Below are 17,211 nucleotides of genomic sequence, written 5' to 3'. Positions count from 1 at the left end.
CTGAATTGCAGATCTGATCTGAAATCTAAACCACAAGATGCCTTTTTTTACAGCTTCAAGGGAAGAAACAACACATCAGAGCCTTGCTGATCGACAGGGTTATGCTGCAGCATGAGGTAATTCTTCCCCTTCAATCCTCACTAATTTGCTTGAAAAGCTGCTTTGCATAGTTAGCTAAATGTCATCATAACAAATATTCCTGCACTGGTGTCTTTGTATGTGTGAAATGTAAAAACAATCTGTCCTTTCTTTGTGCTCCCCATGAATTCAGCTGAGAACTCTGACAATGGAAGGCTGTGAATACAAAACTTCCCACCAGGAGATGATCAGGGATCTTCTGTGTTTGTCCACGAGCTCTTATGGGCAGGTGAGGAGAGATTTATGGGGCATTTTGGTTTTTTAAACAAAATATTTTTAAACTGGGATTTATGGAGTGTTTTACTGGTCTCTTTAAATAATTCTTCATCCTAAGTCTGTTGTTCTGGCTGTTTGCTTTTCAAATAATCTTAAAAACACCTCATAAAGAGTCTTCTATAACTTTGTAGCTGTTCTCATGTAAATGCCAGAAACAATAAGTAGATTTTTTTAAACAGGGTGGAGTGTTTACAACCTTCCACAAATAATTTTATTTCTGTGCACAAACACACGATAAAAACTTCATGCAGAAATAACTGAAGTGGATGAGGATGTTATTTTTATCTGGTAAATTTTTTGTTTCAGGTCAGAAGTAAAGCTCAGCAAGCATTCTTCACAGCTCTGGGAACCTACAATTTCTGTTGCAGAGACATCATTCCCTTAGTTCTGGAATTCCTGCGGCCTGACCGACAAGATGTCACTCAGAAGCAATTTAAAGTACTGCCTCATTAATTTGGCTTTGTGGCTGTCTCCTGAAAGTGTTTTTATGAGAATGTCTAATGGGCAAAGTGGGATTTGCTTGTTTACCAGCATGACTGATATTTTCATGGCTAATAGGCATGACTGGTGGAAGGAATTATTTGCATTAGATCTATTTTCAAGAGAAATACCGTGTTTAAATATGTTCCCTGTGTGCTCAGGTATTAGCAAAATGTGAGTTAGCACCTATTTTTAAGTTATGGAATGGAAATTGAGAAGCTGTAGTCAAGGTGAAGCAGTTGTGAATCATCTCCTCTAACATAATTGAGAAATCAGGCAGCCAATCTGTGGATAAATTAATTGGCAGGGCTTCCAATCTCATTAAATGAAGAGTGCAAAATCTTCAGTAATTTGACAGTGAGGCTGAATGTTTATGGACATTTTTGTAATTTGGTAGCTGCAGTGAGTTTTTATTCTGTGTGGGTGCATGTGCATGTTGGTATCACAGATGAGCTGAGCTTTAACCTTCCCAAACTGCTCCTTCCATCCCACAGGGTGCCTTATATTGTCTCCTTGGGAATCACAGCGGGGTGTGCTTGGCCAATCTGCACGACTGGGACTGCATAGCACAGACCTGGCCAGCAATTGTCTCTTCTGGGCTTAGCAAAGCCATGTCCTTGGAAAAACCATCCATAGTCAGACTCTTTGATGACCTAGCAGAGAAAATCCATCGGCAGTATGAAACCATTGGGCTGGATTTTGCAGTGAGTGACCAATCCCTTGGTGTTCAGGCTTGTCTGTGTGGGCAAGGAAATCCTGTGCTCTGCTGGTTCCAAAGCAGAAGTGTTAAAACTTGAAAGTTCAAGTCCCAGATCTTTGCACTGTCCATCAACAGGTTCCAGAGAAATGCATGGAGGTGGCTGTGCTGCTGCAGAAGTCAGGAGAGCCAGGTTCAGAGTTCCCAGCTCTGGGGTCAGAGGAAATCCAGTTGGGAATTGAGCGACAGAAGGAGAAGAATGCTGAGGCTCTGAGGTGAGTTCAGCTTCCTTGAGCTGCACGTGAAATATCATCAGCCAAAGTGGCTGAACTGAAAAACCTGAATGTCCAAGGATTGTTGGGCTGCATCTTCTCTCTACACTTCTATTTCCTCTTTGCCTCTTCCTTTTCACCTTCACACGCCCTTTGTTGAGGAACTTCTCTGTTTTTTAATGCATCTCTCAGTACCATGGGGTTAATAACTCCCTTTCTTTCTCTCAGGAACTATGAAAATTTGGTCAACATGCTGCTGGACTGTGTGGAACAGAGAAATCTGTAAGTCTCCTTTTTTTGTGTATGAAAGCTTTTTTTAGGGTGGATTTGAGATAGTTGCATGGATCAATATCCAGGAAGATAGTTACCATGGTCTTGGATTTACTTGCACTGGGAGCTTGATTTGTTAATATAAGGCATCATCATATCTTGGATTTAAGCTTTTTCCTTTATTAGTCTGGCCTTGAGGTTTTTAATATTTTTTAAATTAAAAAAGCTCTGATTCTGTCTGTAACACTGACATCAGAATAGATTCTAATTGTTCCCATAATATTTGTGTTAAAAAATATTTTTGAGAACCTATACCTACAGGTATTTTACACCATGTATTTTATATTTTTCACCTGTGTGTCCCCAGAACACTGAAGGTTTCCCAAAATGAGTTAAGCTCATTGATTACAGCAGTGCCATTAATTTATGTATTTACATAATTTTAATATATTTAATAATTTCTGAGTAAAACCAGTGCATCAACTTTGGTATTTACACTCTGTTTTGAATATTTGGGGTTTTTCCAGGCCCTGGAAGTTCGAGCACATCAGCATTGGCTTCCTGTCCCTGCTGCTGAGGGATGACAGGATCCTGCCTGCCCGTGCCATAAAGTTCTTTGTGCAGTGTCTCAACCACGATGCAATTGTGGTTCGGAAGGTGAGCCCAGGAGAAGGATTTCCTCTGGCTCTGCAGCTCCTGGGGCTTTACATCAGCTGCTGCTGGGCTTTTGCTGGGACAAAGAACAAAACCAGAGGTGGAACTCCCTCCTCCCCCTTCCAGGCACGCTCGTGTACAAAACTGCCAGCCCAAGAAATGGCAATCTTGAGTGCCATGTGTAAATCTGTAAACTGTGAACATGTGGGATGGGCTGAGTCCTGATTTATTGCAGAGCTCTTTTGCAGAAATTCTTCTGCAGATGGTTGCTTTTCCCACCTGCAGTTTGTTATTTGAAGGGAGCCATCAATGTGTTTCTCTTGTTCTGTTGCTGCCTCAGTGAGGCTCAAAACAAACCTTCTTTTCCCCCCAAGAAGTTATTAAAACAATATTAAATTCAATTGAAAACAAAATTATTAGTGAGGGTTTTCTGGCCTATAAAGTAATTAATGTCCTGCATCCCCTGAAATAAGCAGGATTATTTCCTTATGGGTTCACTCAAGTTTTTAGAGATGATGATCCTTCTGAGGGAAATGTATGGAATGAATACATTAATGCCCATTTTTTACTTTTCTTTAGGTGGCCATCTCAGCTGTGGCTGGGATTCTTAAGCAACTGAAGAGAGCACACAAGAAAGTGCCCATCTGCCCATATGAAATAAGTAGGTTTTATTTAAAATAAGACATTTCTTACATTTATCCTAAAATGTTAAAAAAAATCTGATTAAATTAAATGTAGAATCATGAGCCTTTCTTTCCTCTCTTGTTGTTAATGTTCTAAGCAAATAGGTAAATATGATATAGAAGTAATATAATTGGTAATTTTTCAGTTTGGGATTTTTTTTTTTTTTTTGCTTTTGGGGCTTATTTCCTCTCTGAAAATCTTGTCATTTGTGAGAACAATTTGTATGCCTTTTTAATTTTTATATATTTTTATCACTTTTCTCCATGCTAATTTTGATTTTCCTCTTGGATCAGGTGGGAGCACGAAGCCTTCGAGCATCCAGGCTGGTGACAGAGCTGACAACCAGTGGCTGCACTACAACAGCCAGAGCCTACCAAAGACCAAGGAAGCCTGGGAATCCTGCTGTTTTGTGGAGAAAACACACTGGGGATATTACACCTGGCCCCAGTGAGTAGCAATAGCTGAGGGGGAGTTGGGAGAGTCAGCAGGAAAAATTCGATGGGAAATAAAATCCTTTTATTGTGGATTTTAATTTTTCTTATATATGTGTATTTAATTTGATTGAACCACAAAAAATGTGATTTTTTTTTTTTTGTCCTTTGTGCTCCTTGCTTATTTTACCATTTCTGTGTGGTTTTGTGTTGGTTGGGTTGGGGCTTTTTGTTTATTACATCTTTTCCATTAATTTCTCTCTATATGGATATAGACACAAATTCCACTGTGGCTGTTTAACTGCTGCTGTTAAAATAAAATACTCATGTTGGAAGTTAGATCTATGTAGAGTATTCTCTCCCTAATAATTCTGGATTGCTTGTGTAGCAAAACCTTTAATAACAAACTTCATTCTGCTGTAAATTTTCTTCTTAACTTTCAATCTTTTGGAGTTGAGGATAAGTTCTAATTAATATTGAGAACATAGAAAATGACGCCATAGAAAGCAACAACGTGTGCTAGTGGATTTTTATTTATTTTTTAACTTCTTATTACTTATTTTTTGTTTTTAATATTCAGAACTATGACAGTTTATGCTCCAGTTGAGCAGCAACCAAAGCTTGGGCGAAGGAGAGATGAGCTGACAGAGGTAAGAGTTGCAAGTTTGTGGGGTTTTTTTAATAGTACTTCCTCTTTCTTAGTATTGTCCACAGATTACTGTGGAGATCCCCACAAAATGCTTTAAATTGTGTTTTTCTAGTTCTTACTGTGTCAGCATATCAGGAGTTATTTTTTTAATGTATTGCTGCTTTTCTGTCAGGGATCATGGAATAATTATATTAAGGAGCACTTTCTTGTTCCCTTTAAAGTCATGATCAGAATTGAGCACAAAGTTATTAATGACAATGGGAAGGGGTTGTGATAATTCCCTATAAAATGAAGGGGGAAATGAATAACCAAGGGATTTCTTTCCTTGAGAATGCAAATGAAACATGGGACTTGTGAAGGTTGGGATCTCACTGTGACAAGCAAACACCTCAAAGCTAATCCTTTATTTTTTCTTTTTTTTCTTCTGTTACAGGCAGAACAAATTATATATGATCACTTTTCTGATCCCAAGTTTGTTGAGCAGTTAATAAAATTTTTGTCTTTAGAAGACAGAAAAGGAAAGGACAAATTTAATCCTCGCAGATTTTGCCTCTTCAAGGTAAGGAGAGTTCAGTCACTCAGTTGCTCTCATTTTGTAGGCAATTCCCAGGGCATGGAAAAGCCACAGACTGCTGGGCTCATACTGTTACAGAACGTTGATTTTTAAAGCTGCTCTGGGTAATTCTATTAATCCTCTCTTCTGATTAACTACTTAGGGAAACATATTTAGAGTGTTGTAATAGTCTGAAGGACACTGGTGTATAATGCTCTGAAAAAAAGCCAAGTAATTTCACTTTCTGCACATTCAGACTCCAGTGTTTCACAATTTTATGGTGTTCTTGGGAAGACAGTGGTTTAGATAGTTGCTGAAGACCCTTTCCCCTCTTGTTTTCCAGGGCCTTTTCAGAAACTTTGATGATGCCTTTTTGCCAGTTCTTCAGCCCCACTTGGAGCAGCTGGTTGCAGACTCCCACGAAAGCACCCAGAGGTGTCTGGCTGAAATCATAGCTGGTCTCATAAGAGGTTCTAAACACTGGACCTTTGAGAAGGTGCTGGAGCAGTATTTTTGAGTCATTCTTGGAAGTTAGAATAATTCTGAATTATTAACCCAATTAAAAGAATAGCAATAAGTGCTTTTGTCCACCTTGGACTGCTAAATACTGGTTTAATTCGGACCTAGCTGTCTTTGCCAAAAGACAATCCTTTTACCTTTTGGAGAATCAGTACAAAAATAAACAAGTCATTTTAATATTTGGGCTGGGTTTGAGATCCTTAAATAGCAAAATCTTGTCTCTTGTGGTTTTTCTGTGCAGGTGGAAAAACTTTGGAAGCTTCTGTGTCCATTGCTTCGAACAGCTTTGTCCAACATCACAGTGGAAACATACAATGACTGGGGCACCTGCATTGCCACCTCCTGTGTGAGTATCCCATTTTTTGTCTCCTAAAGCTGCATCCACTGTGGATTGAATTCCTGCAGGGAGCTGTGGTGCTGGGTAGCAGGGTCAGTGACAGGTCATAAATATCTTGAGTCAGTAATTCTTTCACATCACTCAGCAGAACTCAGTGTAGTTTGGCAGCCAGAACCTTCATTAGCAAAATTCAGGCATGATTATGCAGATATCTCAAAAATGAAGCTAAAATTCCTTCAATTCTGATTGTATTTACCAATGCATTAAAACTGTGCATAGCTTTATTGGGTTTTTCTTCTCTTGAGGTTCATTATGAAAAGATTCTGAATGTTGCCCTTATTTAATAAATAAACCCAAGGGATGCAAAAAAATGTCTGTCAAAACTTTCCTTGTTTATACCTTATTTTATACATTATTTACATTTTAAAACCCCCCTCATTTACTTACATTTCTGCTCCCTGTTCTTTTCCAGGAGAGCAGAGATCCTAGGAAACTGCACTGGTTGTTTGAATTGCTGTTGGAGTCTCCACTGAGTGGTGAAGGAGGATCATTTGTAGATGCCTGGTAAAATGAATTTGAACTATTTATTGTGGTTGAATGGAGTAGGAAGTCCAGCCTGGATAAGCTGCATTGAGAGGATGCTGTGCCAGCTGCCCTGTAGGGGATGGGAGCAGAGAACAAAGGCAGTGCTTTCAATTTGTTTTCCCCACACAATGGCAGGTTCTTCATGATCATTTTTAAAATCCAACTCAGTTGGGGAAGGTTTGGGGCTGGCAGAGCAGCAGTACTGTTGTTTCACTGGGCAGTTTTTGCCCCTCTTTGCTCATTGAAGGGCACTCTGATGCACTGGCACACTTGTGCACATTCCCAAACACGGTCTGGAGGGGACTGGGGAAGGAGGAGTGTTCTGTATGATTAAAAATGAGCTGTTGTGATTCCCAGCCGGCTTTATGTGCTGCAAGGGGGCCTTGCCCAGCAGGAGTGGAGAGTGCCAGAGCTGCTGCACAGGCTGCTCAAGTACCTGGAGCCCAAACTCACCCAGGTCTACAAGAACGTCCGAGAGAGAATAGGAAGGTCAGTGTTGTCTGCTGCAGTTCTTGTTGGGTTTTAATTCATTTCCTTTGGCTAGTTAGGGAGCTAAATAATGAGCCTGAAAAGCAGGAATGCTTGTAACAAAAATCAGGTGAATAATTAAGAGACTTGCTTCAGAAATTCCAGATGACTTCTCTGTATTTGTCTTTTTGTAGAATGTTCATTTTTTAATTTGTCTATTCACAGAATGTTTTGGATTGGGAGGGACCTTAAAGCTCATCCAGTCCCACCCCTTGCCATGGGCAGGGACACCTTCAACTATCCCAGGCTTCTCCCATCTCCATCCAGCCTGGCCTTGGGCACTCCCAGGGATCCTGGGGCAGCCAGAGCTTCTCTGGGCAATCTGTGCCAGGGCCTCACCAATTTCTTGTCTATATTTATGTCTGACATCTCTAAAGCTCTTAGAAGAGACATTTGGTTTTAAATAGCTTTGAATTGAAGATGAGAGGAAATTTTCTCTAAGTATTAACCCTCAGAGGTCAGCCAATTGATCTTGGATCATTGGAGTTCACAGGTCACTGTTCTCTGGACAAGAGTCGTGCTCACTGTGTGTTCCTGCTGGCTTTGTCTGTTTTTTCAGTGTGCTGACCTACATATTCATGATAGATGTTTCCTTGCCAAACACTGCTGCAACTAAATCTCCTCGTGTCCATGAATTTACTACCCGGATACTTGAAAACCTCAAACCCCTCATGGAAGCAGATGAAGAAATCCAGAATCACGTTATGGAAGAGAACGGAGTCGGCGAACAAGACGAGCGAACTCAGGGCATTAAACTCTTGAAAACAAGTGAGTTCAGGAGCTCAAGGAATGGGGAGTATTTTAGCACATGGTGATGGAGGACTGCTGATTGTGGAGCAGAATTGTTCATATTTCTCTTGTTGATCAGTGGCTGTTTCTCTTTATTCAAACAGTTCTGAAGTGGTTGATGGCGAGTGCAGGACGATCTTTCTCTACAGCTGTCACGGAGCAACTCCAGCTGCTGCCTTTGTTTTTCAAGGTAGATCTTCTCATTTCCCCTTCATTGGGTTAAAAAAATGATTGTATAAATAAACTGAAATGATTTGATTTATATCTATTTATAGTATTCCAAGGCCAGGTTACATGAGGCATTGAACAGCCCAGGTGTCCCATGGATCACCTTTCAGGTCCCTTCCAACCCAGACCATTCCATGATTCTCTCAGGAACCTTGAGTTAATTTTCTTTTGTTTCCTGACTACACAATTCTTTCTAAGCAGCTCCTGTTGTTCCTCTGCTGCATGTATTCTTTGAATCTGTGTCATGCAGTCTTACCTCTCTGAAATAATCCATCTTCATGTGCCCAAAGTGCACGAACATCAATAAATTATCCAACAGTAATCTATGTGACCATAAAATAAAGCTTTATTGAAGTGAAAGTGACCCAGGTAAAGCTTTGTCTGTTTTGGACCTGGATCTATAATATGAAATTAATTGGGTTTGATACCACATAGTGGCTGTGGGGATCCAAAATCTCACCAGGATATCTTGATTATTTACTGAGAATATTTAAAGTCATATTGATTGTTTTTCTAATCTTTCAGCATTATATTGAATATATTTTTCCTAGACAGCTGTCCTTTCCTGAGATGACTCTTGTTTTGAGGATTTGGCTGTCACCAGTGCCTATTTACTAACAGGTTTTTGTTCCCTCCCTGCTCTTATTTAGATTGCACCCGTGGAGAACGACAACAGCTATGATGAGCTCAAAAGAGATGCTAAGATGTGTTTGTCCTTGATGTCTCAGGGTTTGCTGTATCCTCAGCAAGTGCCTTTGGTACTTCAGGTGCTAAAACAAGTGAGTGTGGTCTAAACTGCTTAAAACTCGTGCATCTTCTGCTTTTTATTCAAGTGTATACAATATTCATGATTGAAAGCAAATCAAATTCTGATTTAGATCTGAAAAACTTTAAATAAAGTGTTTTAAAACACTTAGTAAGTGTATCTTGTTTAACATTTAGCCACTTCCTTTTGACAACAAATTGAACAATATTTTGATATATTAACATTTGGTTTAGTAGTGGATCACTTTAAGTCTCCTCACGAGCATAACAATTCAAAATCCAGTTTCAGAATGAGTCTTCAGCTAAAGAACTGCCTTTGCATCTGATTTTTGTTTTAGGGTTTAACAAGTAAAGCCTGTGAAAATTATTACCTAAATAATAACTGCCTCCTTTAAGTGTATGAAACAAAATTACTTGAATAAAGGAAGTTCTTCACAACTGCCCCCAGAACTTTTTTCTTAACTATTGTTCACTTTCCATCTTTCTTTGACATTTTTGCCTTCTCACCCTGATTTATTGCCTGCAGACAGCAAGAAGCAATTCTTGGCATGCTCGCTACACCATCTTAACCTACCTCCAGACCATGGTGTTCTACAATCTCTTCATCTTCCTCAACAACAGTGAGGCAGTCAGTGACATCAGGTGGCTGGTGATAAAACTCCTGGAAGATGAACAGCTTGAGGCAAGTTCTCCCCTTTCTGCACTGCTTTCACACCACTCTTTCTTGCCTTTGTCAGGTTTTTATGGAAAAGCTGACGTGTAAATTAATTCAGGAGGTATTTCTTGCTCAGCATTCTTTCTGCTTGGGAAATGAGCTTTATAGGGTTTGTTTTTTTCATATTCATTCCAGGAAAATAGTTGATAATAGAATACTTCATTAGGGATTTTTTAAAAGTTCCACTGCATCTGCTTTTTCACAGAGTGGTCATTGTTTGGAGCTTGGTTTCAGTGCATGAAATAGGGATATTATAAATTCCACTATAAGTGTGTGTTAGTAGAAAATTCAACGTCCAAGGTTGGATCCCTTCCTGTGTAAAAAGTGTGTAAAACCACTATTTATTACTCTGTAGGTCTGCCTCACATCTAACCATATCATATCAATGACAAAAATACAGAGTATTTACATCAAGAACTACCTAGAACTGAGGGGCTTGCATTAAGTGATGTGAATTTAAGGCATGTTTAAGCAAAGTGAAGAATCTTGAGTGTTAACCTCCTGCCTGGCCAATCTACCCTGCACCATCATTCTCCCTGATGTTTGTGCAGTTGGCAAATATCAATGAAATCCTAATTTTGGATGCTTTTTCCCTTCTAGAAGAAAGATTCTGCATCACCTTGCAATCCTACAGAAGCTGTTTGTCAGAACACTTGCCTCTCAATCTCACACCATTTTGAAAAATACCTTTTATTCACTTGAATGCAATTTATCCAGTTACTTTAAATGTACCAAATTATCCCTCTGCACCTCAGAGGTGCAAATCCAAAAAGCCTACCTGTGTTCAGAACCACTCTGGATCATGCTGTTGCCATGGAAGCTTTCACTTTTCTCTGAAAAGTAATCTTGTTCTTTCTTGGTAATAACTGACAAGATGCAGTATCCTGCTGAGTAATTCCTGTGTAGTTTTTGGATGCTGGATTTTTAAGATGAGAATCATTAGCTTTGACTAGGATTTGGTGTCTTTGCTCTATAGAACTGAAGTTTTGGTTTTTGGATTTTAAGGTACTTTTATTTTTTGCTTGTTTTGATACAAAAGGCTGATGGTGATTGTTTTAATATGCACAGCAGTCATGTTTTGATAAGCATTTTTCATCTTGCAGTGCAGTTTTACAGGAATGAGAGTATTTTTCTCTCTGTGTAAGTAGCCCCTTGCAGCTTCTGCAGTTGGGTTTGGCTGGTGCTGTTGAGTGGTTTTGTTCTGATATTGTTGCACTTCTATAGACTGTGATCAGTCCCTTCTGACCCAAAAAAACAGCTGCATAGGTGATGGGGAGATTCCTCTAGTTTTATATTCTTTATTTCATGGTGAGTGTAATCATTTATAAATAATTTAGTGCCAGAGGTGGTGAGTGATCAGCTGCTCCATAAGTGATTTTAAAGGTTTTGCTTCCAGTTGTTCTCACAGCAAAGTGTTCCTTCTAGCTGGGTGATTAATTTAGAAATTAAAGTGGTTGTAATCCAGGGAGCAGGGATGTAGATGAGCCCAGCTCTCCTGGGAGCTCGCTCACTTCCCAGCCGAGCTGCTTTGTGTCTGCCTCTTGTATTAGCACACCATGTCTCATTTAAGAGCTCAGCTCTTCAGGGACCCACAGGCTGCTGCTAAACAGCACTGCCAGCCTCTCACCTCATCCCTCCTCCTTCACTATCAGCAAAGTGGATCATGTTAGAGCAGTACCTTGTAGAAATTTAAATGGAATGGGCCAGAGTCTCAAGAGCTTATTTGAACTTCCTCTGTTTAATTATTGCAGCTCTTGCAGCTGTACTTATGGCTTTGTGAGGCTCAGAACACCGTGTTCAAGGATGTGATTTATTATTATAATCTGCTGCATTGCATTCAGAGCATTGGGAGGTGCTTGTGCTCCACAGAGACAAATGTTCTGTTTGCAGTTACCTGTGACAGAATGTACCTATCAAAAAATCTGGTGGCAGCATCTCAACCAGTTGATTTGGTTTGTGAGTTTGTAAATGTTGAGAGGCTTTGGTCAGAATGTGATTATGGAAAGTGGGAGTGAGTTTTGGATGGACTCCCAATTTGAATACAGTTTTACACATCTATAACTTCTTTGACTTTGGGAGATTTGAGGAGATGAGAGAAATTAGTAATACTGATGGGTTAGTCACTTGTTTTTAAAAGCAAGGATGAGCTGTCTCTACTTGGAATTCACTAACAAGGTGCTGTGGCTGGTTTAAAAGGAATGGAAAAGGAGATCTGTATTTTGAATGGCTTGGCAATTAGATGAAAGCTATGTTTAGTCTTGTCCTTGGGGTTTCTGTGTTACCCTTAGGAAGAATATTTTACCAGCCTGGATTTCTGGTTTTATTCATCTGATACTTGAGACAAGGATGTCTGTCATGCTGGAGTATTACAGAACTGAGTTGTTGATCATAAAGTTCATTTTGTTGCTTGTTAATCCAGCATCTGTTGTGTCTTTCAAAGAATTCTTGTGCTATGGGTAGAACAGAATCAGCTGAGTCTCTGGAACATTCCTCCTGCCTTTTCTTGGAAAAGCCCTTCTGCTTCTGTCAAGGGAAAAAGTAAATGCTTTTGAATAAAGCCCACTTTAAAACTGATGTCAGTACAGAGCCTGTTAGGAATTTTGTGAAGCAGGTTGATTATCTGGTCTAGGTCAACATTTGTTTTTAAACTTTCTATTGACAATGGAGTTACATCACATTCTTTGCTTGAGTAACAGGTCACTGTATGGCAAATTCTCTGACAGTAGTTCTGTACTACAGCAGAGCACATTTATTAATTTTAAAGAGCCATCTAATAAACTACTAATAACAGATAATACTTGAAAGGCTTTTGCTGAGCAAGGTTTGCTCACTTGGCTGTTTGGGTGTGCTTCAGAGGGCAGTAATGGCATAACTGAAGGTTTGCTGTGTGCCAGGTGAGGGAGATGGCTGCCACCACGCTCAGCGGGCTCCTGCAGTGCAACTTCCTCGCCATGGACGGGCCCATGCAGACTCACTTCGAGCAGCTCTGCAAGATGAGGCTCCCCAAGAAAAGGAAGAGGGACCTGGCCTCAGTGGGAGACACAATTCCTTCAGGGGGTAAGGAAGCAGCTCGGGAAGGAAATCAGTGCTCTGGGTAACACAGACTGCCATAGCATTTGATTTGCAACATGAATGGTAAGAATACACAGCAAAGGCAGAGCTCTTTATTATGTATCCCTATGTTAAATTGATTTCTTACTCTTTTAGAGTTAACATTAATGAGGTTTTCCCAGTTTCCAGTTCACAGAGATAATATTCCATTCACAGATGATGAGGGATAGCAAGTTCCTTGGCTGTCACATAGTTTCACTCCTTGCCCACCTCACCTTCTATTTCTTAGCAGTTGGGGTTTTTTTTTCTAAAAAAAAAAAAAAAAAACAAAACCAGCAACCAACCAACCAAAAAATAAACCAGAACAAAAACCCCCTTGGTTCACCCTGATTTGCAACTTTGGCTTCTGCCTGGGCATTTAATGCATCTGAGTCACAGTCATTTGACCCAGAAGTTTGGCTTTCCATATTGCCCAGTAGTTTTGAGATTTGAGTAAACACTCTGAATGCAGAAAGAGGAAACATAGAGATGTTATTCATGAGTCTCTTTGAGAGAGGGAAGCTCATTTGAAATGTTTATGAAGTGCCCAGCAGTTGCAGGTTGATCCCTATTGGATGAAGGTGTAAAAAATTAAAGATACGAGAACGAATCTGGGATTCTGAGTAAGGAAGCAGAACCAATCTGGAGCTCCATAAGCTGGTGTCTGCAGAACTCTCTGGATTTCTCTGGAGGTCTCTGCAGTGCAGTCACAGGGTTTGTTGCTGGTTTGCTCTGACTGGTGGGGGTTGATGCCCTGCTTTTTCAGACCTGGTGAAGCGCCACGCCGGCGTCCTGGGGCTCAGCGCCTGCATCCTGTCCAGCCCCTACGACGTGCCCACCTGGATGCCACAGCTCCTCATGGACCTCAGTGCCCACCTCAATGATCCCCAGCCCATTGAGGTAAAAATACACTTCTCTATTCTACAGAACACAGCTGAGCACCTGTGACTCATTCTGAGTTCTCTCTTCCTAGAAAAGCTTAGGAACCTATTAAGAAATTTAATTTCTGCTGCTTTTAACTAAATTACTCCAAGTAGTTTTAAAGCATGACCTGGTTTTAAGTATTTTTTGTGGTAGATCTGTCCTTGCTTTCAAATGGAAATCTGCAAGAACTGTATTTATAAAAAGGAAGTGGGTTTTTTCTCTTAAAAGTGTTCCTCTTGTGCATGCCATTCTAGGAAACATCAACCTAGAACCAAAACATCAGTCTAGGATTTTAAGAAGTTTTTAAAGAAATCATTGCCTTTAACTCTGATTGTTTTGTCCTGTTTGTTGGATTCTGTTGACTGTGACTCTTTTAGCCAGAGGAGTGAGATGAAGAATTGCTTTCATGTTTTCAGACCAAAACCACCCTTTTGAAACAGCCAAGGAAAAGGCAGCAGGGGAAAAGCACTTGGCTTTTATTTTATAAGAATCTCTAAATGTTTCCCAGCTCAAAACTGTAGGTCCAGGAATCCTTTTTATAAGAATGTTGGAGTCACGACCCTGGTCCAAAGAGCTGTGAAAATTAAAATCCCAGGCTGAATCCCCCAGGGTCTCTGGGGGTCTCTGGCTCTGCTCCAGCCCTAGGTGGTGGTGCTGAGCAGTTTGTCTGTGGTACCCAGTACTGGTTTTGGTGTGGAGCTGGGCTCCCTGGCTGACAGAGCTCCATCCCTGTTGTGCTGGCAGATGACTGTGAAGAAAACGCTGTCCAATTTCCGGAGGACCCACCACGACAACTGGCAGGAGCACAAGCAGCAGTTCACAGATGACCAGCTCCTGGTGCTCACTGACCTCCTGGTTTCACCCTGCTATTATGCATAGGTGGGTCAGCTGGTGGGTTTTGCCATAGGTTTCACTCTTAGGAGTCCTTAACCACAGGGAGAATGCTGCAGCCCAATTTCTGGCCCTTGGCTCCTCCAATGGTTTTGGTCAGATTTATTTGGGTTAAATATTTTAAGTGTTGCCCATCTTTCTGTGCATCCCTGTGCTTTGTTAAGACACACTTCTCTTCTTGAATATTGATGTTCCTTTTCTCCATTTTCTGCCAGTTGGCTGCCTTTTAAATGCTTGGCAGTGTCCCTAAAGTGCTGCTTTGTACTTCTGATGCCTCTGAGGACTTTACTCCACCCAGTCCAGTCTATCACCTACAGCTCAGGATGGGGAATGGCTGCTCCCACTCGCTTTCCTCTTCCACACTCTGGCTTTGCTGCCAGGGCTCTTCACACAGGCATGTCCCCAAAGAGTGAATCCATTCCTGGGGTTTCTCTTTGTTGCACTACAAGATTCCCATCTCTATTGTATTGTGATGTTTTGTGACAGCATTCCAAGAGAAGCTTTATTTTAACAAGAGCATGAGGCAATACTTGTATTTTGAACTCTGTCTTCTTTCCTTTCAGGTTTCTCCTGGGGAAAATGAGGATGTAGGAATTTTTCTGCAAAATAAAGGAAACTCAAAAGAAATTGATCATGTAGAGAACTTTGTGCTGGAAATCCTGATGCCTAATCAAAACCACTTTTAAATCCAAACATAGAGACGTGGTTCTCTTCAAAAGGAATTTCTTCTCCCCAAGGAGCAGCCAGGGGAGCCTGAGGCACTGCACCTGCAGGGCCTGATTGTGAGTCCATGGCACGACCCTTCTCCTTGGCCTGCATCACACATCAGTCTTGTTTCTGCTTCCTTGCACACAGTGACCTGCAGTGCACATCCCTCACCCTCCTCCTGTGCCCCCTGTTCCCAGCATTAAGGATTTGCAGAACCAGAGAGTGCCACCCACCGGGATTTTCTCCGTGGAGCTCTCCAATTCTGCCAATGCAACTCCTCCCCCAGTCCATACACAGCCCCAGGAGCCTTCCTTCCTCAGAGTTTTATTTTTCACTACTGGGATCTGAGAAACATCCACCTCAGGGCAGCATTGCCTTTTTGTATTCTCTCCCTTGTGCAAATGTAAATAGCTGAGCTCTGTGCAGTGCAGGGGTGGCAGGAGCAGCATGGGCAGCTCCTGCTGCCTGGCCAGGCCTTCGGGGCTCTCTTGAATAAAAAATCCATGATTCACTGCTTTTTAAGGGGGAAATGGGTGTTTCCATGTAATTAGAGCCCACAGATAGGAAATAATGGACTGTTAGTGGTGGTTGAATTCACGGAATGAAATGTATGCACAGTGTGGAAAGGCAGTTTTTAACAGTGTATTCTCCTAAAGATTGAGCAAGCATATCTCCTTTGAAGATTGTGGAAGCTCTGTGTTTTTTTTGCCTGCAGCTTTGTTAAGAGACTGGTATCGATTGGCTGTTTAACAAGCTGTTTAATATGTGTTACATAGTTGTAAAAGACTGTATAAATTGTAGAGGCATTGCATTGACAAAACATTGTACAGTTTGCAACCTTTTACATAACACCATTGTGAGATTAATTTGTAAAGATTCATACTTAGATGTTAATACAGTAGTGGTTCTGGCTTTTGTATCAAAACAAATGCCATTCTTAGTTTTTTAAATTATTTTCTTTAACAGAATATCTCTTTGTGTCTGAGAGGGTTTGTTTAGCTTTTCCTGTATCTCATGTGTCTCCTTCAGATTCTACTGCAGCACGTGTGGCCATTTCTCAATGCTGACATCCCATATTCTGGTGTGACCCATTCACAGAACGTGAGGTACATGGAAATAACTCATCAGCTGATGTGTGTGTTCCATCTTTTTGTGCAAAACCCCCCCAGGAGCACTGAGACCTTTGTGTGGCTCATCCCAGACTTGAAGCACAGCAGTGCTCCTGGGGCAGTATTTAAGGAGTGTCAGCACACAGATGTAACCACTGTATAGTGTAGTGCCAAAATTATGATTTCAGTTGTGTATGTAGTTGAAGACCCAATAAATGGACTGTTTGTAACTACTGCATCTTCCTGTGTTTCTGAAGAGGAAATGTGTTGGTTTGAGACCATAACTTCAGGTTTTTACAGTGCTTTTGAGTTTTTGGATGAGGCCTGTGTTTGTCCTGGGATTTGGTAATGAGTTAAGGCAACATTAATTGAAGATCTTGTTCTAATGTCTAGAAAATCAGCTTTTACATTTATGGATAAATATCTTGTGCCAGGAAAGCTTGTTAACTTCTGAGAACTGGAGAAACTAGTTTTTGTTGGAGAGGGTTTGGCTGATAGAATGAAATCTTTGCAAGTGATGGAGAGCCTTTGCTGCAGAGGATCATCTTTAGAGGATCCTTGGCTGATGAAGTGTTGGAGCAGATATTGCATGTGCTGTCCTGCAGCTCTGCTGCTTTGTGCTGTACTTGGGAATCTCTTTCCTTAGGGTGTAGCCTAACCAGTCCATTGGTTTGAGGATTCAGTGCACTACAGGGAATCATGCTCTGGTCAGGAGTGGTAATAATTCCCAACACCTTATAAATCCACAGTAAATGGCTCATCCAAACAGATTCCCCAGTAAATGCAGCACAATATTCAAAATACATTTCTATAGGATAAAATACACCTGTGGTAATGTGAGCAAACTTGAGTTTTGGTGAGGGAAATGTCTTGAAAATGCAGGAACAATTTTTTACCACCAACTCTTCACCAAATACCA

At 40.8% G+C, this 17,211-nt stretch overlaps 1 protein-coding gene across 1 annotated transcript in view; it reads left to right on the top strand.

Annotated features, from left to right (window-relative positions):
• The window catches only part of PSME4 (proteasome activator subunit 4), a 42,891-nt gene extending 26,366 nt beyond the window's left edge, over positions 1-16,525 (top strand). The window contains exons 25-47 of the mRNA XM_056486602.1: positions 54-116; positions 272-367; positions 721-852; positions 1,389-1,598; positions 1,730-1,866; positions 2,092-2,145; positions 2,661-2,790; positions 3,367-3,448; positions 3,765-3,918; positions 4,483-4,552; positions 4,985-5,110; positions 5,448-5,600; positions 5,865-5,969; positions 6,433-6,524; positions 6,903-7,034; positions 7,633-7,841; positions 7,967-8,052; positions 8,741-8,869; positions 9,382-9,537; positions 12,465-12,627; positions 13,427-13,560; positions 14,329-14,463; positions 15,039-16,525. Of these exons, the coding sequence (XP_056342577.1) occupies positions 54-116; positions 272-367; positions 721-852; positions 1,389-1,598; positions 1,730-1,866; positions 2,092-2,145; positions 2,661-2,790; positions 3,367-3,448; positions 3,765-3,918; positions 4,483-4,552; positions 4,985-5,110; positions 5,448-5,600; positions 5,865-5,969; positions 6,433-6,524; positions 6,903-7,034; positions 7,633-7,841; positions 7,967-8,052; positions 8,741-8,869; positions 9,382-9,537; positions 12,465-12,627; positions 13,427-13,560; positions 14,329-14,463 (2,748 nt within the window). The 3' untranslated portion in view covers positions 15,039-16,525. The remainder of the gene's footprint in view (positions 1-53; positions 117-271; positions 368-720; positions 853-1,388; positions 1,599-1,729; positions 1,867-2,091; positions 2,146-2,660; positions 2,791-3,366; positions 3,449-3,764; positions 3,919-4,482; positions 4,553-4,984; positions 5,111-5,447; positions 5,601-5,864; positions 5,970-6,432; positions 6,525-6,902; positions 7,035-7,632; positions 7,842-7,966; positions 8,053-8,740; positions 8,870-9,381; positions 9,538-12,464; positions 12,628-13,426; positions 13,561-14,328; positions 14,464-15,038) is intronic.
• The last annotated feature ends 686 nt before the right edge of the window (positions 16,526-17,211 follow it).

The sequence above is a fragment of the Oenanthe melanoleuca genome, chromosome 3 (assembly GCF_029582105.1).
Source record: "Oenanthe melanoleuca isolate GR-GAL-2019-014 chromosome 3, OMel1.0, whole genome shotgun sequence".
Taxonomy (NCBI): Eukaryota; Metazoa; Chordata; class Aves; order Passeriformes; family Muscicapidae; genus Oenanthe; species Oenanthe melanoleuca.
The sequence above is the reverse complement of the archived record's forward strand: the minus strand, read 5'-3'. Positions and strand labels throughout refer to the sequence as shown.